The 26315-nt window shown below is 43.1% G+C and overlaps 1 protein-coding gene and 1 long non-coding RNA gene across 10 annotated transcripts; one reads left to right on the top strand and one right to left on the bottom strand.

Moving 5' to 3' along the window:
• The first annotated feature begins 6650 nt into the window (after positions 1 to 6650).
• Positions 6651 to 20360, top strand: dera (deoxyribose-phosphate aldolase (putative)). 3 transcript variants are annotated; one of them, XM_052507804.1, is made up of 9 exons: positions 6652 to 6820; positions 7568 to 7665; positions 8266 to 8413; positions 8822 to 8917; positions 9121 to 9255; positions 13106 to 13234; positions 19333 to 19445; positions 19684 to 19833; positions 20287 to 20360. In XM_052507804.1, exons 1-9 carry the CDS (start codon positions 6790 to 6792, stop codon positions 20341 to 20343), a joined length of 957 nt encoding a protein of 318 aa, XP_052363764.1. In that variant the 5' UTR covers positions 6652 to 6789; the 3' UTR covers positions 20344 to 20360. The 3 variants fall into 3 exon arrangements, with proteins under 3 accessions (XP_052363765.1, XP_052363764.1, XP_052363766.1); XM_052507805.1 differs by lacking the exon at positions 20287 to 20360 and having other exon boundaries at positions 6651 to 6820; positions 19616 to 19756; XM_052507806.1 differs by lacking the exon at positions 20287 to 20360 and having other exon boundaries at positions 19645 to 19786.
• Positions 20361 to 21770: 1410 nt separating this feature from the next.
• LOC127923739 (uncharacterized) lies at positions 21771 to 23683 on the bottom strand. 7 transcript variants are annotated; one of them, XR_008115194.1, is made up of 4 exons: positions 22837 to 23683; positions 22499 to 22563; positions 22265 to 22355; positions 21771 to 22225 (listed from the first exon to the last, which is right to left on the bottom strand). It is a non-coding gene; the product is annotated as an uncharacterized LOC127923739 (long non-coding RNA). The 7 variants fall into 7 exon arrangements; XR_008115193.1 differs by having other exon boundaries at positions 21771 to 22303; positions 22447 to 22563; positions 22902 to 23683; XR_008115195.1 differs by having other exon boundaries at positions 21771 to 22355; positions 22499 to 22537.
• Between the last annotated feature and the right edge of the window lie 2632 nt (positions 23684 to 26315).

The raw sequence follows: 26315 nt of genomic DNA on the forward strand, positions 1-26315 counted from the left end.
ATTCTCTCTCTCTCACTCAGTCTCTCTCTCACTCATTCTCTCTCTCTCATTCTCTCTCTCTCACTCATTCTCTCTCACTCAGTCTCTCTCTCGCTCATTCTCTCTCTCACTCTCTCTCTCACTCATTTTCTCTCTATCCCTCCTCTTTCTCTCTCCCCCTCTCTCTCCCTTCCCCACCCTTCTCTCTGTCCCTCCCCCCTCTCTCTCTCTCGCTCTCTGTCTCTCTCTCTCTCTGTCTCTCTCTCTCTCTCTGTCTCTCTCTCTCTCTCTCTCCCCCCTCTCTCTCTCTCTGTCCCTCACCTCTCTCTCTCTCTCTCTGTGTTGGCCTGTCATGTCTCCTCTCATCATCTTAATTAGCGATTGAGTCACTGATTACAGAGCCCAATGAGATGCCTACCAGTGTCTGTTATGGCAATAAAGCGTTCACTCCTGCTTCCTCTCAGATCTGACTCCAGGTCGGGTCTGAGTCTCAAATGGCACCCTATTCCCTTTACAGGGGGCCCTGGTCAAAAGTAGTGCACTGTGTAGGGAACAGAGTGCCATTTAGGATGGGGACGCATCCCAGGCCAGGTCTGGTGTTCATTCGTTGCCTACATACTGCTTCTGGGTGAGCCCATAGACTGTTGGAATCTCGGCAGATTGACTGCTCTGTAGCAGGGGCGGCAGTGTAGCCTAGTGGTTAGAGTGGAGGGGCGGCAGCGTAGCCTAGTGGTTAGAGTGGAGGGGTGGCAGGGTAGCCTAGTGGTTAGAGTGGAGGGGCGGCAGCGTAGCCTAGTGGTTAGAGTGTAGAGGCAGCAGCGTAGCCTAGTGGTTAGAGTGTAGAGGCGGCAGCGTAGCCTAGTGGTTAGAGTGTAGAGGCGGCAGGGTAGCCTAGTGGTTAGAGTGTAGAGGTGGCAGGGTAGCCTAGTGGTTAGAGTGTAGAGGCGGCAGGGTAGCCTAGTGGTTAGAGTGGAGGGGTGGCAGCGTAGCCTAGTGGTTAGAGTGTAGGGGTGGCAGCGTAGCCTAGTGGTTAGAGTGTAGGGGTGGCAGCGTAGACTAATGGTTAGAGTGTAGAGGAGGCAGCGTAGCATAGTGGTTAGAGTGTAGAGGCGGCAGCGTCGACTAATGGTTAGAGTGTAGAGGCAGCAGCGTAGCCTAGTGGTTAGTAGTGGTTAGAGTGTAGAGGCAGCAGCGTAGACTAATGGTTAGAGTGTAGAGGCAGCAGCGTAGCCTAGTGGTTAGAGTGTAGAGGCAGCAGCGTAGACTAATGGTTAGAGTGTAGAGGCAGCAGCGTAGCCTAGTGGTTAGAGTGTAGAGGCAGCAGCGTAGACTAATGGTTAGAGTGTAGAGGCAGCAGCGTAGACTAATGGTTAGAGTGTAGAGGCAGCAGCGTAGCCTAGTGGTTAGAGTGTAGAGGCAGCAGCGTAGACTAATGGTTAGAGTGTAGAGGCAGCAGCGTAGCCTAGTGGTTAGAGTGTAGAGGCAGCAGCTTAGACTAATGGTTAGAGTGTAGAGGCAGCAGCGTAGACTAATGGTTAGAGTGTAGAGGCAGCAGCGTAGACTAATGGTTAGAGTGTAGAGGCAGCAGCGTAGCCTAGTGGTTAGAGTGTAGAGGCAGCAGCTTAGACTAATGGTTAGAGTGTAGAGGCAGCAGCGTAGACTAATGGTTAGAGTGTAGAGGCAGCAGCGTAGACTAATGGTTAGAGTGTAGAGGCAGCAGCGTAGACTAATGGTTAGAGTGTAGAGGCAGCAGCGTAGACTAATGGTTAGAGTGTAGAGGCAGCAGCGTAGCCTAGTGGTTAGTAGTGGTTAGAGTGTAGCGGCAGCAGCGTAGCCTAGTGGTTAGAGTGTAGAGGCGGCAGGGTAGCCTAGTGGTTAGAGTGTAGAGGCAGCAGCGTAGCCTAGTGGTTATATATATATATATATGCCATTTAGCAGACGCTTTTATCCAAAGCGACTTACAGTCATGTGTGCATACATTCTACGTATGGGTGGTCCCGGGGATCGAACCCACTACCCTGGCGTTACAAGCGCCATGCTCTACCAACTGAGCTACAGAAGGACCAGAGCAGAGGTGGGCAAACTTTTTGACTCGCGGGCCACAATGGGTTCTAAAATTTGACAGAGGGGCCGGGCCAGGAGCATTTGGAGGGAGTGTTTGGGCCGGATATACTAAAGCATTAAATGTAGATGTGCAAACCTCATAGCACAGTAAGAACACTACAACCCAATTTATTAACTGTCTTTCAAATGTGAAAAATAGCCCTTATCAGTTAATAAATTTGTCTCAAGGAATATGCAAGATATGGCATTTACATACTATTTCGCAGATACTGGGAGGAGGAAATGTAAATAGATTCAAATAACATACGCACTGTGATTTATCAAGATTGCGTCTGTTTTTAATAAGTTTCAATCTAAGGTGCAAAGTTAAAGAAATCAACATTTATTGAAAAATGGAATCACTTTCAACATTCAAAACATATTATTACACAACAAAATACTCTCACGCGCAAACAGTACACGTGTATCGTTGCCAAGCACACAGACATAGGCTGTATTAAATATCCTACCTGCAGCTGAAAATTTAAATTTAAATTAAGAGCGATGTGCGGCGTGTTAATTAAGCTACTGTACCGCTGCTGTGCGTAAATGCGCATTGCTCTTAATTAAAAGACACTTCCAAACTTTCCATATGCATTTTTTCATAACACAGCAGAAAAACTCACCATTTCAGTGGGAACAGTGTTGTTGGTCTCCCTTTTTTTTTTTTTTAATTAGGAGCTGAGCAGTGTCTTTTATGTCGTTACTTTCATCCAGTGCTAGTGAATATAACTTAAAGGACTCCGCCTTTTGTTTAACTCGCTGACTATATCTTCGTCAATCAGTTCCACGCGGCGAGTCACTGTCCTGCGTGCTAAACTGATTTTTTCAAACTTGGCTTTGCTCTCCGGACACAAGAGACCTGCTGTCTCTACCATGCACTCTTTCAAAAACTCTAACCACTAGGCTACGCTGCCGCCTCTACACTCTAACCGTTAGAGTGTAGAGGCGGCAGCGTAGCCTAGTGGTTAGAGTTTAGAGGCGGCAGCGTAGCCTAGTGGTTAGAGTGTAGAGGCAGCAGCGTAGCCTAGTGGTTAGAGTGTAGAGGCGGCAGCGTAGCCTAGTGGTTAGAGTGTAGAGGCGGCAGCGTAGCCTAGTGGTTAGAGTGTAGAGGCGGCAGCGTAGCCTAGTGTTTTTTTATTTAACCTTTATTTAACTAGGCAAGTCAGTTAATAACAAATTCTTATTTTCAATGACGGCCTAGGGTTAACTGGTCTAGGAACAGTGGGTTAACTGGTCTAGGAACAGTGGGTTAACTGGTCTAGGAACAGTGGGTTAACTGCCTGTTCAGGGGCAGAACGACAGATTTTGTACCTCGTCAGCTCGGGGATTTGAACTTGCAACCTTTCGGAGCATTGGACTAGTAACCGGAAGGTTGCAAGTTCAAACCCCTGAGCTGACAAGGTCGTTCTGCCCCTGAACAACCCACTGTTCCTCATCGTCATTGAAAATAAGAATTTGTTCTTAACTGACTTGCCTAGTTAAATAAAGGTTAAAAAAAAAATGTGTGGTTTCGGTCAGTGTGGTAAAAAGTCTCAGCTTGTCACATAGTATTCTGGTCATGTTCTGGCTTTGGCAACGGTTGAAGGATGTCCCCTCTTGGCAACGGTTGAAGGATGTCCCCTCTTGGCAACGGTTGAAGGATGTCCCCTCTTGGCAACGGTTGAAGGATGTCCCGTCTTGGCAACGGTTGAAGGATGTCCCCTCTTGGCAACGGTTGAAGGATGTCCCCTCTTGGCAACGGTTGAAGGATGTCCCCTCTTGGCAACGGTTGAAGGATGTCCCCTCTTGGCAACGGTTGAAGGATGTCCCCTCTTGGCAACGGTTGAAGGATGTCCCGTCTTGGCAACGGTTGAAGGATGTCCCGTCTTGGCAACGGTTGAAGGATGTCCCGTCTTGGCAACGGTTGAAGGATGTCCCGTCTTGACAACGGTTGAAGGATGTCCCGTCTTGGCAACGGTTGAAGGATGTCCCGTCTTGGCAACGGTTGAAGGATGTCCTGTCTTGACAACGGTTGAAGGATGTCCCGTCTTGGCAACGGTTGAAGGATGTCCCGTCTTGGCAGGAACAACCACCAAAACATGTGGTTAGGGAGTCTTGCAAATAAATGTGTACAGCATTTGGAGTGTTATCCAAGATCTTACACTAAGAAATAGCCTGGTTAAATGAAGGACTAAGAAATAGCCTGGTTACATGAAGGACTAAGAAATAGCCTGGTTACATGAAGGACTAAGAAATAGCCTGGTTACATGAAGGACTAAGAAATAGCCTGGTTACACGAAGGACTAAGAAATAGCCTGGTTACATGAAGGACTAAGAAATAGCCTGGTTAAATCGATTGCTTTGATTTTTGAATATTGACACAATAAAATGAAATTTACACAATAAACATATTGACACAATAAATACGTTGACACAATAATTATATTGACACAATAAATATATTGACACAATAAATATATTGACACAATAAATACGTTGACACAATAATTATATTGACACAATAAATATATTTTTTATTTTATTTTATTTCACCTTTATTTAACCAGGTAGGCTAGTTGAGAACAAGTTCTCATTTGCAACTGCGACCTGGCCAAGATAAATATAGCAGTGTGAACAGACAACACAGAGTTACACATGGAGTAAACAATTAGCAAGTCAATAACACAGTAGAAAAAAATGGGCAGTCTATATACAATGTGCAAAAGGCATGAGGACACAATTGACACAATAAATATATTGACACAATAAATATATTGACACAATAAAATGAAATTTACACAATAAACATATTGACACAATAAATATATTGACACAATAAATATATTGACACAATAAACATATTGACACAATAAATATATTGACACAATAAATATATTGACACAATAAATACATTGACACAATAATTATATTGACACAATAAATATATTGACAATAAAATGAAATTTACACAATAAACATATTGACACAATAAATACGTTGACACAATAATTATATTGACACAATAAATATATTGACACAATAAATATATTGACACAATAATTATATTGACACAATAATTATATAGACACAATAATTATATTGACACAATAATTATATTGACACAATAATTATATTGACACAATAACTATATAGACACAATAATTATATTGACACAATAATTATATTGACACAATAATTATATTGACACAATAACTATATAGACACAATAAATATATTGACACAATAACTATATAGACACAATAATTATATTGACACAATAAATATATTGACACAATAAATATATTGACACAATAAAATGAAATTTACACAATAAACATATTGACACAATAAATACGTTGACACAATAATTATATTGACACAATAATTATATTGACACAATAATTATATTGACACAATAAATATATTGACACAATAAATATATTGACACAATAAATATATTGACACAATAAATATATTGACACAATAAATATATTGACACAATAAATATATTGACACAATAAATATATTGACACAATAAATATATTGACACAATAAATACGTTGACACAATAATTATATTGACACAATAAATATATTGACACAATAAAATGAAATTTACACAATAAACATATTGACACAATAAATACGTTGACACAATAATTATATTGACACAATAAATATATTTACACAATAAACATATTGACACAATAAATATATTGACACAATAAATATATTGACACAATAAATATATTGACACAATAAATATATTTACACAATAAATATATTGACACAATAAATATATTGACACAATAAATACGTTGACACAATAATTATATTGACACAATAAATATATTGACACAATAAATATATTGACACAATAAATATATTGACACAATAATTATATAGACACAATAATTATATTGACACAATAAATATATTGACACAATAAATGTTATATTGACACAATAACTATATAGACACAATAATTATATTGACACAATAATTATATTGACACAATAACTATATAGACACAATAAATATATTGACACAATAACTATATAGACACAATAATTATATTGACACAATAAATATATTGACACAATAAATATATTGACACAATAAATATATTGACACAATAAAATGAAATTTACACAATAAATATATTGACACAATAAATACGTTGACACAATAATTATATTGACACAATAAATATATTGACACAATAATTATATTGACACAATAAATATATTGACACAATAAATATATTGACACAATAATTATATTGACACAATAAATATATTGACACAATAAATATATTGACACAATAAATTTATTGACACAATAATTATATTGACACAATAAATATATAGACACAATAAATGTATTATTGACACAATAAATATATAGACACAATAAATGTATTATTGACACAATAAATACAGAATGTATGAGTATAACTTTTGGTTAAAACATTCTTCTGAAAAAATATATGTATTATAATTGAATATTATAATTGAAAATACGTCACTCATCTTTTTTGTTAATTGATGAGCTTCCTCCAAACGCACATCTTATGACGCCATTTCGAGCTGAACCGTGATTGGTGGATTGAGGGGGGCGGTAACTATACATTCAGGAAGAGGTCCATGGACTGTAAACTCTGCTGGCTTGCTAGGTGAATCCGATTGAAAAATAACTCCGTTTGGTCGTTAAATCGTCGTTAACCATGTCTGCAAGAAACCCGGGCATGCCCCTTGGTAAGACTCGCTTCTTTATTGTGGGAAATACATGTTTATCCTGAAACATTAGTCAAATCCAGCGAAATAGCTATCGATTGTGTTAGCATGTGCAGCTAGCTAGTATCAACTCTAGCTACTACCGTAAAGGGTGTGTTTTATGTTTAGGATATTCTTGATAATTAATGTTTTGACTGTGACACTTAAGCCTAACAGGAAGAGTTTGGTTTCAAACAAATGCATGTAAGAAGTAACGTTACCGCTCTCATTTATTACAATCACTGCACATTTATCCTGTCAACGTGTTAATATATATATATATATATCTAACGTGAGTTAAGGAACATGCAGAGACCAGAGATACTTTGTATCATGTCTAGTGAACACCGTAAAGATAGTAGCTAGTTAACGTTACGTGCTGAATTACTGAATGTTGGTGGTCTTGACTCATGATGTCCTGGATAATATGTTTCACACGACACTCAGTGCAGCCAGGGTGAATCACGTGACTATCAGTTATCTCTTGTTGGCTGACTACTGAGATCCCGGAAAACATTTCGATGCAGGCCTAACCATCGGTTGTTAACTACTGTAAGCCTACATTATATTCAGTAGATATCTGAACAGAATAGTGGATTCGGTGAGAAAAAGGCCTACGTGTGTATATATACACTTATGTGGAGAGCGACCACATACCAACTGAAGTTTGTTTCCTTCCATGTTGATATTGTGTGTGTGTGTGTGTGTGTGTGTGTGTGTGTGTGTCAGACCTGGAATGGGTGTCCAAGGTGCGGGTGAACACCCAGGCAGTGCTGAAGAGAGCTCAGCAGATCCAAGGACGCAATAAGAACAAGAAACAGTGGCAGGTAGGAGGAGCTTGGGGTTTAGCTTTTGGGGTTTAGCTTTTGGGGTTTAGCTTTTGGGGTTTAGCTTTTGGGGTTTAGCTTTAGCTTTTGGAATGGGCTTTTTACAGTTTCTTTTGGGGTTTATCCTTTTGGGGTTTAGCTTTAAGGGTTTAGCTTTTTTGGTTTAGCTTTGGGGTTTAAGCTTTGGGGTTTAGCTTTTGGGGTTTACCTTCATCTCCAATATAGACACATATTCTCAGTTTGTATCCTACTATTAGAATAAGGATATGCAGTATTCTCAGTTTGTATCCTACTATTAGAATAAGGATATGCAGTATTCTCAGTTTGTATCCTACTATTAGAATAAGGATATGCAGTATTCTCAGTTTGTATCCTACTATTAGAATAAGGATATACAGTATTCTCAGTTTGTATTCTCAGTTTGTATCCTGCTATTAGAATAAGTATATACAGTATGTATGGTTTTGTGTGTTATCTAGTGTTGAAGTGTTGTCCACACCAACCCCTTGTATTGAGAACAAACAGTTAAACACCCCGGTATGAGTTGACATCGGGCTCTGTGTTACAACATTACCCACAATGCTCTCTGTCTATCTCCAGGCGGCGTGGCTGCTGCGGGCGGTGACCTGTATTGACCTGACGACCCTGGCCGGTGACGACACGCCCGGCAACGTCCACCGGCTGTGTATGAAGGCTACCCAGCCGGTACGCTACGACCTGCTGAAGAGCATGGACATGCAGGACAAAGGTAGTGGGGTGTCTGTCTGTCTGTCCATATCTCTCTCCTCCTCACCCTGCTCTAGAGACAGACTAGCTTTACATAGCTCTTCATAAAGCCTGTGTGTTAAATGTGCTACTCCACATCCTCGTAAACATGACTATACTTCATACTTGTTCTTCAATTCACAACTCATGGATTATTTACCCACTAGAGGGGCGACGCGCTCCTTAGTTTGGCCACTAGAGGGCGACGCGCTCCTTAGTTTGCCCACTAGAGGGCGACGCGCTCCTTAGTTTGCCCACTAGAGGGGCGACGTGCTCCTTGTTTACCCACTAGAGGGGCGACGTGCTCTTGTGTTTCACAATGTAGGCCTATCTTTGGTGTTGGCAAAGAGTGAAGACTAACTATATGTTCTGGCTGTATCTGTGTATCTAGGTGTGACTACTGCAGCGGTGTGCGTGTACCCATCTCGTGTGGCTGATGCTGTGAAGTCACTGAAAGCAGCCAACTCCAGCCTACCTGTCGCCTCAGGTAAGAGAGAGACAGAGAGGAGGAAGTCTACCTCCGGGTCATTCTGTAGTTGGTCAGTCCAGGTGTATGTTGCTTAATTATAACACAATAAAAACGGCTCATACAGCCGCAAAATGAATGAAATAACAGAATATTGTGACATGGAAAAACTATAGATGGTGACTCGGCGACGTCTCTCTTCATCCTGCTCCTCCTCTCCTCAGTGGCGACCGGTTTCCCTGCAGGCCAGACCTCTCTGAAGACCAGGCTGCAGGAGGTCCGTATGGCTGTAGAGGATGGAGCTATGGAGATCGATATAGTCATTAACAGGACTCTGGCCCTCACTGGCCAGTGGGAAGGTGTGGTATATATATTATTATAGACACTCACCAGACACTTTATTAGATACATCCGGCTAGTATGTGGTATATATATTATTATAGACACTCACCGGACACTTTATTAGGTACATCCGGCTAGTATGTGGTATATATATTATTATAGACACTCACCAGACACTTTATTAGATACATCCGGCTAGTATGTGGTATATATATTATTATAGACACTCACCAGACACTTTATTAGGTACATCAGGCTAGTACCGGTGTCAGACCACCCTTTAGTTCCAGAACAGCCTGTTATGTACAGTCAGTCAACATGAATATGTACATACAGTCAGTCAACATGAATATGTACATACAGTCAGTCAACATGAATATGTACATACAGTCAGTCAACATGAATATGTACATACAGTCAGTCAACATGAATATGTAAACATACAGTCAGTCAACATGAATATGTAAACATACAGTCAGTCAACATGAATATGTAAACATACAGTCAGTCAACATGAATATGTAAACATACAGTCAGTCAACATGAATATGTAAACATACAGTCAGTCAACATGAATATGTAAACATACAGTCAGTCAACATGAATATGTAAACATACAGTCAGTCAACATGAATATGTAAACATACAGTCGGTCAACATGAATATGTAAACATACAGTCAGTCAGTCAACATGAATATGTAAACATACACAGTCAACAGTCAGTCAGTCAACATGAATATGTAAAAACATACAGTCGGTCAACATGAATATGTAAACATACACAGTCAACATGAATAGTCAGTCAGTCAACATGAATATGTAAACATACAGTCAGTCAACATGAATATGTAAACATACAGTCAGTCAACATGAATATGTAAACATACAGTCAGTCAACATGAATATGTAAACATACAGTCAGTCAACATGAATATGTAAACATACAGTCAGTCAACATGAATATGTAAACATACAGTCAGTCAACATGAATATGTAAACATACAGTCAGTCAACATGAATATGTAAACATACAGTCAGTCAACATGAATATGTAAACATACAGTCAGTCAACATGAATATGTAAACATACAGTCAGTCAACATGAATATGTAAACATACAGTCAGTCAACATGAATATGTAAACATAGTCAGTCAACATGAATATGTAAACATAGTCAGTCAACATGAATATGTAAACATACAGTCAGTCAACATGAATATGTAAACAACACAGTCAACAGTCAGTCAGTCAACATGAATATGTAAACATACAGTCAGTCGGTCAACATGAATATGTAAACAAACATACAGTCAGTCGGTCAACATGAATATGTAAACATACAGTCAGTCAACATGAATATGTAAACATACAGTCAGTCGGTCAACATGAATATGTAAACATACAGTCAGTCAACATGAATATGTAAACATACAGTCAGTCGGTCAACATGAATATGTAAACATACAGTCAGTCGGTCAACATGAATATGAAACATACAGTCAGTCGGTCAACATGAATATGTAAACATACAGTCAGTCAGTCAACATGAATATGTAAACATACAGTCAGTCAACATGAATATGTAAACATACAGTCGGTCAACATGAATATGTAAACATACAGTCAGTCAACATGAATATGTAAACATACAGTCAGTCAACATGAATATGTAAACATACAGTCAGTCAACATGAATATGTAAACATACAGTCAGTCGGTCAACATGAATATGTAAACATACAGTCAGTCAACATGAATATGTAAACATACAGTCAGTCAACATGTCAACATGAATATGTAAACATACAGTCAGTCAACATGAATATGTACATACACATCAACAGTCAGTCAGTCAACATGAATATGTAAACAACACAGTCAGTCAACATGAATATGTAAACATACAGTCAGTCAACATGAATATGTCAACATGAATATGTAAACATACAGTCAGTCAACTTGAATATGTAAACATACAGTCAGTCAACATGAATATGTAAACATAGTCGGTCAACATGAATATGTAAACATACAGTCGGTCAACATGAATATGTACACACATAGTCGGTCAACATGAATATGTACACACATAGTCAGTCAACATGAATATGTACACACATAGTCAGTCAACATGAATATGTAAACATACAGTCGGTCAACATGAATATGTAAACATACAGTCAGTCAACATGAATATGTAAACACACAGTCAACATGAATATGTAAACATACAGTCAGTCAACGTGAATATGTAAACATACAGTCAGTCAACGTGAATATGTAAACATACAGTCAGTCAACGTGAATATGTAAACATACAGTCAGTCAACGTGAATATGTAAACATACAGTCAGTCAACGTGAATATGTAAACATACAGTCAGTCAACGTGAATATGTACATACAGTCAGTCAACATGAATATGTACATACAGTCAGTCAACATGAATATGTAAACATACAGTCAGTCAACATGAATATGTAAACATACAGTCAGTCAACATGAATATGTAAACATACAGTCAGTCAACATGAATATGTAAACATACAGTCAGTCAACATGAATATGTAAACATACATACAGTCGGTCAACATGAATATGTAAACATACAGTCGGTCAACATGAATATGTAAACATACAGTCGGTCAACATGAATATGTAAACATAGTCGGTCAACATGAATATGTAAACATACAGTCGGTCAACATGAATATGTAAACATACAGTCGGTCAACATGAATATGTAAACATACAGTCGGTCAACATGAATATGTAAACATACAGTCGGTCAACATGAATATGTAAACATACAGTCGGTCAACATGAATATGTAAACATACAGTCGGTCAACATGAATATGTAAACATACAGTCGGTCAACATGAATATGTAAACATACAGTCGGTCAACATGAATATGTAAACATAGTCGGTCAACATGAATATGTAAACATAGTCGGTCAACATGAATATGTAAACATAGTCGGTCAACATGAATATGTAAACATACAGTCAGTCGGTCAACATGAATATGTAAACATACAGTCAGTCAACATGAATATGTAAACATACAGTCAGTCAACATGAATATGTAAACATACAGTCAGTCAACATGAATATGTAAACATACAGTCAGTCAACATGAATATGTAAACATACAGTCAGTCAACATGAATATGTAAACATACAGTCAGTCAACATGAATATGTAAACATACAGTCAGTCAACATTTTGGGGTCACTTAGAAATGTCCTTTTTTTAATCCATTATAATAACATCAAATTGATCAGAAATATGTTGTAGACATTGTTAATGTTGTAAATGACTATTGTAGTTGGAAACGGCTGATTGAACTATGATGTTGCTATGGCAGTATGAGCTATGGTGTTGCTATGGCAGTATGAGCTATGATGTTGCTATGGCAGTATGAGCTATGGTGTTGCTATGGCAGTATGAGCTATGATGTTGCTATGGCAGTATGAACTATGATGTTGCTATGGCAGTATGAACTATGATGTTGCTATGGCAGTATGAGCTATGATGTTGCTATGGCAGTATGAACTATGATGTTGCTATGGCAGTATGAACTATGATGTTGCTATGACAGTATGAGCTATGATGTTGCTATGGCAGTATGAGCTATGATGTTGCTATGGCAGTATGAACTATGATGTTGCTATGGCAGTATGAGCTATGATGTTGCTATGGCAGTATGAGCTATGATGTTGCTATGGCAGTATGAACTATGATGTTGCTATGGCAGTATGAGCTATGGGGTTGCTATGGTATTACTATGACAGTGAAGGTGTGTGGTGGAGTGTCTCTCCTCAATAAAGTGTCAATTTTTAAATCCCCTCTGTCTCCTCAGCCATGTATGAGGAGGTGTGTCAGTTCAGAGAGGCCTGTGGGGAGGCTCACATGAAGTCCATCCTGGCTATAGGAGAGCTGGGGACCTACACCAATGTCTACAAGGCTAGTCTGGTGGCTATGATGGCTGGTGAGTGTTCCCTCTCTCACACACACACACACACACACACACACACACACACACACACACACACACACACACACACACACACACACACACACACACACACACACACACACACACACACACACAGGGCCGGTGTTATATACACTTGGGATCCAACTCACATTTCTCTCTCGTTGACGAATGATTTGTGAAAATCCGAGTTGAATGCGCTCATCTCTCCTGTGAATCAGGCCCAGTGATATTGTTTTTTTTTTTACAAATGGTGCAGTTTGTCATGTTCTCCTGTGGGGGGCGCTGTTGTTCAGGCTGTACTCTCTGTCTCTGTACTTAGCTAACCTGATGAACACTCTTTTTCTCTCTCACACACACACACACACACACACACACACACACACTGAACTGTACACTTAGCTACCCGTCACATAATAAGCCTGATTACTGTACCAAATTGTCAGCCGGTCCGATAGAGATCATTATTAAAATACATTGCTCTTGTCTCAGTGCTTGCTCCTTAATCTCCCCTTGTTCTATAAATTGCGTATGAGATTCCAGAAATTGAATGATAATTTTGCCTATTAATCTATGACGGTGGCTATTTTACTCCCACACACACACACACACACACACACACACACACACACACGCTCTGCCTGCTTGCCCACGCTAGCCAAATGAAACGAGCGTCATTACCGCCATCCTCGTTTAATAACGATTAACATCCCCCATAACCAATGTACAGAATTACTCCTCTGTCTGAGGGGGGGGGGGGATGATGAGAGAGGGGGTTATGAGGAAGAGGGAGGGGTTATGAGGAAGAGGGAGGGGTTAAGAGGGGGGGTTAAGAGGAAGAGGGAGGGGGTTATGAGGAAGAGGGAGGGGGTTATGAGGAAGGGAGGGGGTTATGAGGTAGAGGGGGGGGTTATGAGGTAGAGGGGGTTATGAGGTAGAGGGGGTTATGAGGTAGAGGGGGTTATGAGGTAGAGGGGGTTATGAGGTAGAGGGGGTTATGAGGTAGAGGGGGTTATGAGGTAGAGGGGGTTATGAGGGAGGGGGTTATGAGGAAGAGGGGGGTTATGAGGAAGAGGAGGGTATGAGGATGAGGAAGAGGGAGGGTTATGAGGAAGAGAGAGGGGGTTATGAGGATGAGAGAGGGGGTTATGAGGAAGAGGGAGAAAGGGAGGGGCTTATGAGGGAGGAAGAGGGAGAAAGAGAGGGGGTTATGAGGGAGGGAGGGAGAGAAAGAGGGGTTATGAGGGAGGGAGAGGGGGTTATGAGGGAGGGAGAAAGAGAGGGGGTTATGAGGGAGGGAGAAAGAGGGGTTTACGTGGGAGAAAGAGGGCGTTATGAGGGAGAGAGAGAGGGGGGAGGGAGGGAGAGAAAGGAGGGGGAGAGGGAAAGAGAGGGGGTTATGAGGGAGGGAGAGAGGGGGTTATGAGGGAGGGAGAAAGAGGGGTTTATGAGGGAGAAAGAGGGGGTTATGAGGGAGAAAGAGGGGTTTATGAGGGAGAGAGAGAGGGGGTTATGAGGGAGGGAGAAAGAGAGGGGGGGTTATGAGGGAGAGAGAGAAAGGGAAGAAATAAAGAGAAACTGACTGTAACAATACATAGTACATATCTGTATAGGGTTCATCAGTCTAGTAATGTAACAATACATAGTCTAGTAATGTAACAATACATAGTCTGGTAATGTAACAATACATAGTCTGGTAATGTAACAATACATAGTCTAGTAATGTAACAATACATAGTCTAGTAATGTAACAATACATAGTCTGGTAATGTAACAATACATAGTCTGGTAATGTAACAATACATAGTCTGGTAATGTAACAATACATAGTCTGGTAATGTAACAATACATAGTCTGGTAATGTAACAATACATAGTCTAGTAATGTAACAATACATAGTCTAGTAATGTAACAATACATAGTCTAGTAATGTAACAATACATAGTCTAGTAATGTAACAATACATAGTCTAGTAATGTAACAATACATAGTCTAGTAATGTAACAATACATAGTCTAGTAATGTAACAATACATAGTCTAGTAATGTAACAATACATAGTCTAGTAATGTAACAATACATAGTCTAGTAATGTAACAATACATAGTCTAGTAATGTAACAATACATAGTCTAGTAATGTAACAGTACGTAGTGTAGTAATGTAACAGTACGTAGTGTAGTAATGTAACAGTACGTAGTCTGGTAATGTAACAGTACGTAGTCTGGTAATGTAACAGTACGTAGTCTGGTAATGTAACAGTACGTAGTCTGGTAATGTAACAATACATAGTCTGGTAATGTAACAATACATAGTCTAGTAATGTAACAGTACGTAGTCTGGTAATGTAACAGTACGTAGTCTGGTAATGTAACAGTACGTAGTCTGGTAATGTAACAGTACGTAGTCTGGTAATGTAACAGTACGTAGTCTGGTAATGTAACAGTACGTAGTCTGGTAATGTAACAGTACGTAGTCTGGTAATGTAACAGTACGTAGTCTGGTAATGTAACAGTACGTAGTCTGGTAATGTAACAGTACGTAGTCTGGTAATGTAACAGTACGTAGTCTAGTAATGTAACAATACATAGTCTGGTAATGTAACAATACATAGTCTAGTAATGTAACAATACGTAGTCTAGTAATGTAACAGTACGTAGTCTAGTAATGTAACAGTACGTAGTCTGGTAATGTAACAGTACGTAGTCTGGTAATGTAACAGTACGTAGTCTGGTAATGTAACAGTACGTAGTCTGGTAATGTAACAATACATAGTCTAGTAATGTAACAGTACATAGTACATATCTGTATAGGGTTCATCAGTGTAGTAATGAGCTGTCGTTAGAGACTAGGGGGAGGAGGAAGAAGGGAAGGGGGGGCAGAATAGAGGGATTATGTTTTTTACCAGGGTTTGTGGTTCATCTATTAAAAGCCTGTCATTTCATCTTCTATTTTTATCCAGAAAGCTGATAAGACATTGTCTCAGAAGGAAAGGAAGGGGATGAATGTAGGGATGGAGGGGAGGGGAGGGAAGGGGATGAATGTAGGGTTATATTGATGAGGCAGGCAGCACACACCCTCTGTTAGCTCTGTCACAGTGTCACAGACACCATATGTTCTCCTCTGGCTCTGGAGACCCTGGGAGCAGAGCGGCCCTCTGGAGACCCTGGGAGCAGAGCGGCCCTCACTGGAGACCCTGGGAGCAGAGCGGCCCTCACTGGAGACCCTGAGATCAGAGCGGCCCTCACTGGAGACCCTGAGATCAGAGCGGCCCTCTCTGGAGACCCTGGGAGCAGAGCGGCCCTCACTGGAGACCCTGAGAGCAGAGCGGCCCTCACTGGAGACCCTGAGATCAGAGCGGCCCTCTCTGGAGACCCTGGGAGCAGAGCGGCCCTCACTGGAGACCCTGAGATCAGAGCGGCCCTCACTGGAGACCCTGAGAGCAGAGCGGCCCTCACTGGAGACCCTGAGAGCAGAGCGGCCCTCACTGGAGACCCTGGGAGCAGAGCGGCCCTCACTGGAGACCCTGGGAGCAGAGCGGCCCTCACTGGAGACCCTGGGAGCAGAGCGGCCCTCACTGGAGACCCTGAGAGCAGAGCGGCCCTCACTGGAGACCCTGGGAGCAGAGCGGCCCTCACTGGAGACCCTGAGAGCAGAGCGGCCCTCACTGGAGACCCTGAGAGCAGAGCGGCCCTCACTGGAGACCCTGGGAGCAGAGCGGCCCTCTCTGGAGACCCTGGGAGCAGAGCGGCCCTCTCTGGAGACCCTGAGAGCAGAGCGGCCCTCACTGGAGACCCTGGGAGCAGAGCGGCCCTCACTGGAGACCCTGGGAGCAGAGCGGCCCTCACTGGAGACCCTGGGAGCAGAGCGGCCCTCACTGGAGACCCTGGGAGCAGAGCGGCCCTCACTGGAGACCCTGGGAGCAGAGCGGCCCTCACTGGAGACCCTGGGAGCAGAGCGGCCCTCACTGGAGACCCTGGGAGCAGAGCGGCCCTCACTGGAGACCCTGGGAGCAGAGCGGCCCTCACTGGAGACCCTGGGAGCAGAGCGGCCCTCACTGGAGACCCTGGGAGCAGAGCGGCCCTCACTGGAGACCCTGGGAGCAGAGCGGCCCTCACTGGAGACCCTGGGAGCAGAGCGGCCCTCACTGGAGACCCTGGGAGCAGAGCGGCCCTCACTGGAGACCCTGGGAGCAGAGCGGCCCTCACTGGAGACCCTGGGAGCAGAGCGGCCCTCACTGGAGACCCTGGGAGCAGAGCGGCCCTCACTGGAGACCCTGGGAGCAGAGCGGCCCTCACTGGAGACCCTGGGAGCAGAGCGGCCCTCACTGGAGACCCTGGGAGCAGAGCGGCCCTCACTGGAGACCCTGGGAGCAGAGCGGCCCTCACTGGAGACCCTGGGAGCAGAGCGGCCCTCACTGGAGACCCTGGGAGCAGAGCGGCCCTCACTGGAGACCCTGGGAGCAGAGCGGCCCTCACTGGAGACACTGGGAGCAGAGCGGCCCTCACTGGAGACCCTGGGAGCAGAGCGGCCCTCACTGGAGACCCTGGGAGCAGAGCGGCCCTCAGTATAATATCCTGTTTCAGTCAGAGATACTTTAGAACTAGCTGTGCCTCTTATACTGAAGTAGGATCATATAGTTTTTTTGTCCAATCTGATGACATCTCTACATTTCCTATATTTATGTATTAAAAAATACAAAATGTATTTCTAGAATTTATATAATGTTTAAATGTGTGTACTGTATTGTAGGTCATCTGTATGTCTAGTTTCCTATTTCTATAGCTCATTCTGCTTGGATGGGATCTTTTTTGGAATTGTAGAAAGTTGAAAAGCTGAGTAGATTCCATATTGATGTCAAGAAGGAATTGTGATGGTGACAATAACACAACATTTCTAACAGAGCGTTATCTCGCATGTTAATTCACTGCATTCGGAATGTATTCAGACCCCCTGATTTTCCCCTCACATTTTGTTACGTTACAGCCGTTACACATTTCCCCCCCCGCTCATCAATCTACACACACTACCCCGTAGTGACATCACAATACCCCGTAGTGACGTCGAGACCCCGTAGTCTATAGTGACATAGACCCCGTGACATCACAAGACCCCGTAGTGACGTGACCCCAGTGACATCAAGACCCCGTAGTGACATCGAAGACCCCAGTGAGTGATCACGAGACCCCGTAGTGACATCGTAGTGACATCACGAGACGTAGTGACATCACGAGACCCCGTAGTGACATCATGTTAGTGAAGTGACATCACGAGACCCCGTAGTGATTTCACATCACAGACCCCGTAGTGACGTCACGAGACCCCGTAGTGACGTCACGAGACCCCGTAGTGACGTCACGAGACCCCGTAGTGACGTCACGAGACCCCGTAGTGACGTCACGAGACCCCGTAGTGACGTCACGAGACCCCGTAGTGACGTCACGAGACCCCGTAGTGACGTCACGAGACCCCGTAGTGACGTCACGAGACCCCGTAGTGACGTCACGAGACCCCGTAGTGACGTCACGAGACCCCGTAGTGACGTCACGAGACCCCGTAGTGACAAAGCAAAAACAGGTTTGTAGAATTCTTTGCAGGAAAACAAAATGAAATATGACATTTAGATAAGTATTCAGGCCTTTTACTCAGTACTTTTGTTGAAACATCTTTGCCAGTGATTACAGCATCGAGACCTCTTGGGTTTGACGCTACCAGCTTGGTGCACCTGTATTTGGGGAGTTCCTCCCATTCTTCTCTGCAGATCCTCTCAAGTTCTGTCAGGTTGGATGGGGAACGTTGCTGCACAGATATTTTCATGTCCCTCCAGAGATATTTGATCAGGTATCTAGTCTGGGATCTGGCTGGGCCAGCAAACATTTCTAAAAAACCTGTTTCGCTTTGTCATTACGGGGTTACTGTGTGAAGGTTGATTTTTTTTTTTTACATTTAACATAACGAAATGTGTAAAAAAAAAGTCCAGGGTTTTGAATACCTCCCCAAATGCTCTGTAGGTCCGTTGGTGGAATGAGGTCGTCTTTTGAACAACGTGTGCGTGTGTGTGTGTGTGTGTGTGTGTGTGTGTGTGTTACAACAGGGTCGGACTTCATCAAGACGTCAACAGGGAAGGAGTCTGTCAACGCCACCTACCCTGTCGCCATAGTGATGGTCAGAGCCATCCGGGACTACTTCCTGAAGACTGGACATAAGGTATGGCTCTTAGTGTGTGTGTGTGTGTGCTTTTCTTTACAGATTCCATTCAGTCAAGTTAGCTGAATTAACTCAATGCCGTTCAACATCAGATGTATGTTGTTACCTAAAACCCGATTTGAAATGAACAATGTTCCCTGATGAATGACCCTCCTCCGTCCCTCGTGAAGTTGTATGGTCGCCTCTCTGACCTCTACAGCCGTCGTTCCTGTGTCCTGTGACTCGTACACCCCACTAGGTTGGTTTTAAGCCTGCTGGTGGGATCCGTACAGCCAAGGAGTCGTTGGTGTGGCTGACTCTGATGAAGGAAGAGCTGGGAGACGAGTGGCTGAGCCCTCGCCTCTTTAGACTGGGGGCTAGTAGCCTGCTGGCTGACATAGAGAGACAGGTACACACACACACACACACACACACACACACACACACACACACACACACACACACACACACACACACACACACACACACACACACCTATAACGTGACCGATTAGTGCTGAGCCCTCGCGTCTTTAGACTGGGGGCTAGTAGCCTGCTGGCTGACATAGAGAGACAGGTACACACACACACACACACACACACACACACACACGCTCCTTCCAACACACGTCCCATAATGTGACCGATTTAGTGCTGAGAGTGGAAAGGCTCGGTACTGTAGGACACCATAATGGTTTAGTTTGTCCATTAGTCATGACCTTTTAACCTTATACATGTCAGTGTTCTCCTCATCACAACGGGGTCACAGCGGGGTCATATTTAAATGATTTACCTGTCATCCTCTTTCATCTTCCGTTTTTACTTCCTGTTTCTCTCCTTCTTCTTCTCTTTTTCTCCTCCAGATCTACCATCACGTGACTGGTCGCTACGCAGCCTATCACCAGATGCCCATGGCCTGAAACCACGGTTACCATTTCCAAAGTGACCAATCCGAAACCTCACCCGAACTAGCCTATCGCTGTGCAAGATATCTCTGTTGTTGAACTTGTCAGGAATGTGTTAATTTGAGATGATGACCAGATCAAGTGAAGGAAAGAGAGAGCCTGACATTTTACTGTGTACCAGACATACAGTACTACTAGTATATCTGACGTTTTACTGTGTACAAGACATACAGTACTACTAGTATATCTGACATTTTACTGTGTACCAGACATACAGTACTACTAGTATATCTGACGTTTTACTGTGTACCAGACATACAGTACTACTAGTATATCTGACGTTTTACTGTGTACCAGACATACAGTACTACTAGTATATCTGACATTTTACTGTGTACAGTACTACTAGTATATCTGACATTTTACTGTGTACAGTACTACTAGTATATCTGACATTTTACTGTGTGCAGTACTACTAGTATATCTGACATTTTACTGTGTACAGTACTACTAGTATATCTGACATTTTACTGTGTACAGTACTACTAGTATACTACTAGTACTACTGGTATATCTGACATTTTACTGTGTACAGTACTACTAGTATATCTGACATTTTACTGTGTACAGTACTACTAGTATATCTGACATTTTACTGTGTACAGTACTACTAGTATATCTGACATTTTACTGTGTACAGTACTACTAGTATATCTGTCATTTTACTGTGTACAGTACTACTAGTATATCTGACATTTTACTGTGTACAGTACTACTAGTATATCTGACATTTTACTGTGTACAGTACTACTAGTATATCTGACATTTTACTGTGTACAGTACTACTAGTATATCTGACATTTTACTGTGTACAGTACTACTAGTATATCTGACATTTTACTGTGTACAGTACTACTAGTATATCTGACATTTTACTGTGTACAGTACTACTAGTATATCTGACATTTTACTGTGTACAGTACTACTAGTATATCTGACATTTTACTGTGTACAGTACTACTAGTATATCTATTTTACTGACAGTACTACTAGTTTGACATTTTGTGTACAGTACTACTAGTATATCTGACATTTTACTGTGTACAGTACTACTAGTATATCTGACATTTTACTGTGTACAGTACTACTAGTATATATCTGACATTTTACTGTGTACAGTACTACTAGTATATCTGACATTTTACTGTGTACAGTACTACTAGTATCTGGTTTATCTGACAGTACTACTAGTATACTGACATTTTAGCCAGACATACAGTATACTACTAGTATATCTGACATTTTACTGTGTGCAGTACTACTAGTATATCTGACATTTTACTGTGTGCCAGACATACAGTACTACTGGTATATCTGCCTCTTTGTGCCTTGAGAAAGCTAGCCAGTATGGTTTCATCTCGTCCCCATCCAAACAATGTGAAACTATGACGCTGAATGAATTGAGTGTTGATGAGTCCGTCTTAATGAACCATTTTTTAAATTGTAGTTGTTTTGAGAGTATTATATTATAGACAATATAAAACTGTTAATTCAGTATTTCTATTGTCGTTGTAAATGAAAGATTGCCACCCATTCTAATCATGACTGTCTGGACATTTTGTTGGAAGTGTGATTAAAGACCATCAAACCGTATTGTGCATTCGGTTCTGACAAAATGGAGATTGGTCTTTGGAGCTCTGACCAACAGCTCTGACCTACAGCTCTGACCTACAGCTCTGACCTACAGCTCTGACCTACAGCTCTGACCTACAGCTCTGACCAACAGCTCTGACCAACAGCTCTGACCAACAGCTCTGACCTACAGCTCTGACCTACAGCTCTGACCAACAGCTCTGACCTACAGCTCTGACCTACAGCTCTGACCAACAGCTCTGACCTACAGCTCTGACCTACAGCTCTGACCTACAGCTCTGACCTACAGCTCTGACCAACAGCTCTGACCTACAGCTCTGACCTACAGCTCTGACCTACAGCTCTGACCAACAGCTCTGACCAACAGCTCTGACCTACAGCTCTGACCAACAGCTCTGACCAACAGCTCTGACCAACCGCTCTGACCAACCGCTCTGACCAACAGCTCTGACCAACAGCTCTGACCTACAGCTCTGATTAACAGCTCTGACCAACCGCTCTGACCTACAGCTCTGACCAACAGCTCTGACCAACAGCTCTGACCAACAGCTCTGACCTACAGCTCTGACCTACAGCTCTGACCTACAGCTCTGACCTACAGCTCTGACCTACAGCTCTGACCTACAGCTCTGACCTACAGCTCTGACCAACAGCTCTGACCTACAGCTCTGACCTACAGCTCTGACTAACAGCTCTGATTAACAGCTCTGACCAACCGCTCTGACCTACAGCTCTGACCAACAGCTCTGACCAACCGCTCTGACCAACCGCTCTGACCTACAGCTCTGACCTACAGCTCTGACCAACAGCTCTGACCAACAGCTCTGACTTACAGCTCTGACCAACCGCTCTGACCTACAGCTCTGACCTACAGCTCTGACCAACAGCTCTGACCAACAGCTCTGACCAACAGCTCTGACCTACAGCTCTGACCTACAGCTCTGACCAACAGCTCTGACCAACAGCTCTGACCTACAGCTCTGATTAACAGCTCTGACCTACAGCTCTGACCAACAGCTCTGACCAACAGCTCTGACCAACCGCTCTGATTAACAGCTCTGACCTACAGCTCTGACCTACAGCTCTGATTAACAGCTCTGACCAACCGCTCTGATTAACAGCTCTGACCTACAGCTCTGATTAACAGCTCTGACTAACATCTCTGATTAACAGCTCTGATTAACAGGGTAACTGTAATACAATATTAAAGGACAAACCGCTTTAGGGCCTGTGTGTCCTTTATCATGTTATCTCCACTATATAATCAGCTCAGTCTATTCATGTGAACAGTTTAGGGCGCTCCACCTGTCCCTCATGGTGTGCCTGCCTGTGTGCTGAGAATGTTCCGGACCGTTCTTCTTCTGGTCTAATTTCATTAGCTGGGAGCTCGGTGAACAAAGAGAGGGTTAATTAGGGGTTGAAAGGATCTGATTGGACGCAGCTTCTTTTTGAAGACTGAAGAAAGAGGAAGAACGTTTTCTTCCCGCTCTTCTTCTCTTCTTTAAGGAAGATATGCCGGGTCGTGACCTTGACGAGAACAGAGAGGAGAGGATCAATGAAATAACATCATTAATTGTGTAATGGGGGATGTAAGTCTTGAGGGAGTGGAGAAATCTGAAGAAGGCTTGAGTCTGTTGAGGGAGAGAGGGGTTGAGTCTGAGGGAGAGAGAGGGGTTGAGTCTGTTGAGGGGTTAAGTCTGTTGCGGGAGAGAGAGGGGTTGAGTCTGTTGAGAGAGAGAGGGGTTGAGTCTTGCGGGAGAGAGAGGGGTTGAGTCTTGCGGGAGAGAGAGGGGTTGAGTCTGAGGGAGAGAGAGGGGTTGAGTCTGTTGCGGGAGAGAGAGGGGTTGAGTCTGTTGAGGGAGAGAGGGGTTGAGTCTGTTGAGGGAGAGAGAGGGGTTGAGTCTGTTGAGGGAGAGAGAGGGGTTGAGTCTGTTGAGGGAGAGAGAGGGGTTGAGTCTGAGGGAGAGAGAGGGGTTGAGTCTGAGGGGAGAGAGGGGTTGAGTCTGGGAGAGAGGGGTTGAGTCTGAGGGAGAGAGAGGGGTTGAGTCTGAGGGAGAGAGAGGGGTTGAGTCTGAGGGAGAGAGAGGGGTTGAGTCTGAGGGGGAGAGAGAGGGGTTGAGTCTGAGGGAGAGAGGGGTTGAGTCTGAGGGAGAGAGGGGTTGAGTCTGTTAAGGGAGAGAGAGGGGTTGAGTCTGAGGGGTTGAGTCTGTTGCGGGAGAGAGAGGGGTTGAGTCTGTTGAGGGAGAGAGAGGGGTTGAGTCTGTTGAGGGGAGAGAGAGGGGTTGAGTCTGTTAAGGGAGAGAGAGGGGTTCAGTCTGTTGAGGGAGAGAGAGGGGTTGAGTCTGTTAAGGGGTTAAGTCTGTTGCGGGGGAGAGAGGGGTTGAGTGTGTTGCGGGAGAGAGAGGGGTTGAGTCTGAGGGAGAGCGAGGGGTTGAGTCTGTTAAGGTGTTAAGTCTGTTGCGGGAGAGAGAGGGGTTGAGTCTGTTGAGGGAGCTAGAGGGGTTGAGTCTGTTGAGGGAGAGAGAGGGGTTGAGTCTGAGGGAGAGAGGGGTTGAGTCTGAGGGAGAGAGGGGTTGAGTCTGAGGGAGAGAGAGGGGTTGAGTCTGTTAAGGGGTTGAGTCTGTTGAGGGAGCTAGAGGGGTTGAGTCTGTTGAGGGAGCTAGAGGGGTTGAGTCTGTTGAGGGAGCTAGAGGGGTTGAGTCTGTTGAGTCTGTTGAGGGGTTGAGTCTGTTGAGGGGTTGAGTCTGTTGAGGGAGCTAGAGGGGTTTAGTCTTGAGGGAGAGAGAGGGGTTGAGTCTTGAGGGGTTGAGTTTGTTGAGGGAGGGGGAAGTCTGTATGAAGAGGGAGGTAGAGAGTAAAGGAGAAGGGATTGAGAGGAAAACTCAGGGGGAAGGAAGAGTGCCATGAACACAGCGAGGGTTGTGTTTGGGATCAGGGCATGATGGGATATTTAAATTGTAAGTATGCAAAGCCTCACGTTTTATCTAAAGTTTTAGATAAATTGTGGCTTGGCAGAAAGTCTGGTTTCTCTGTTACAGGATGAGGTCATATTGAATTCAGAGTGGATGAGTGGCTTAGTGGCTGAGGATGAGGGGCCGAGGATGAGGGGCTGAGGATGAGGGGCTGAGGATGAGTGGCTGCGGTTCTGGATTTTCTGGAACCCGACGTGCCTTGGCTATTGATGCAGAATAACTATGTAGATTATCACCACCAATAGGAGACAGTCTAAAGCAGAATAACTGTAGATTATCATCACCAATAGAAGACAGTCTAAAGCAGAATAACTATGTAGATTATCATCACCAATAGAAGACAGTCTAAAGCAGAATAACTATGTAGATTATCATCACCAATAGGAGACAGACTAAAGCAGCAGAATAACTGTAGATTATCATCACCAATAGGAGACAGTCTAAAGCAGAATAACTATGTAGATTATCATCACCAATAGGAGAAAGTCTAAAGCAGAATAACTATGTAGATTATCATCAACAATAGGAGAAAGTCTAAAGCAGAATAACTATGTAGATTATCATCACCAATAGGAGACAGTCTAAAGCAGAATAACTATGTAGATTATCATCACCAATAGGAGAAAGTCTAAAGCAGAATAACTATGTAGATTATCATCACCAATAGGAGACAGTCTAAAGCAGAATAACTATGTAGATTATCATCACCAATAGGAGACAGTCTAAAAACTATGTAGATTATCATCACCAATAGGAGACAGTCTAAAGCAGAATAACTATGTAGATTATCATCACCAATAGGAGACAGTCTAAAGCAGAATAACTATGTAGATTATCATCACCAATAGGAGACAGTCTAAAGCAGTAGTTGAATGATAGTGTGCCGGGCGACGTAAAACTCACTCGTCCGTTGTCAGACTCTACCGGTCCTGATATACATGCTAGTCTGCCTAGAACGTTCTGCTTCCCAGAGGTGGAACAGGTAGTCTGCCTACGTGTGTGATCATTGAGAAGTGAAATAGCAGTTAGTCGGGTCTGTTTGTAGTCGTGTGTGTGTGATCATTGAGAAGTGAAATAGCAGTTAGTAGGGTCTGTTTGTAGTCGTGTGTGTGTGATCATTGAGAAGTGAAATAGCAGTTGGTCGGGTCTGTTTGTAGTCGTGTGTGTGTGTGTGTGTGTGTGTGTGTGTGTGTGAGTGATCATTGAGAAGTGAAATAGCAGTTGGTAGGGTCTGTTTGTAGTGTGTGTGTGTGTGAGTGATCATTGAGAAGTGAAATAGCAGTTAGTCTGGTCTGTTTGTAGTCGTGTGTGTGTGTGTGTGATCATTGAGAAGTGAAATAGCAGTTAGTCGGGTCTGTTTGT

The sequence above is a fragment of the Oncorhynchus keta genome, unplaced genomic scaffold (genome assembly GCF_023373465.1).
Source record: "Oncorhynchus keta strain PuntledgeMale-10-30-2019 unplaced genomic scaffold, Oket_V2 Un_contig_3166_pilon_pilon, whole genome shotgun sequence".
Lineage (NCBI taxonomy): Eukaryota > Metazoa > Chordata > Actinopteri > Salmoniformes > Salmonidae > Oncorhynchus > Oncorhynchus keta.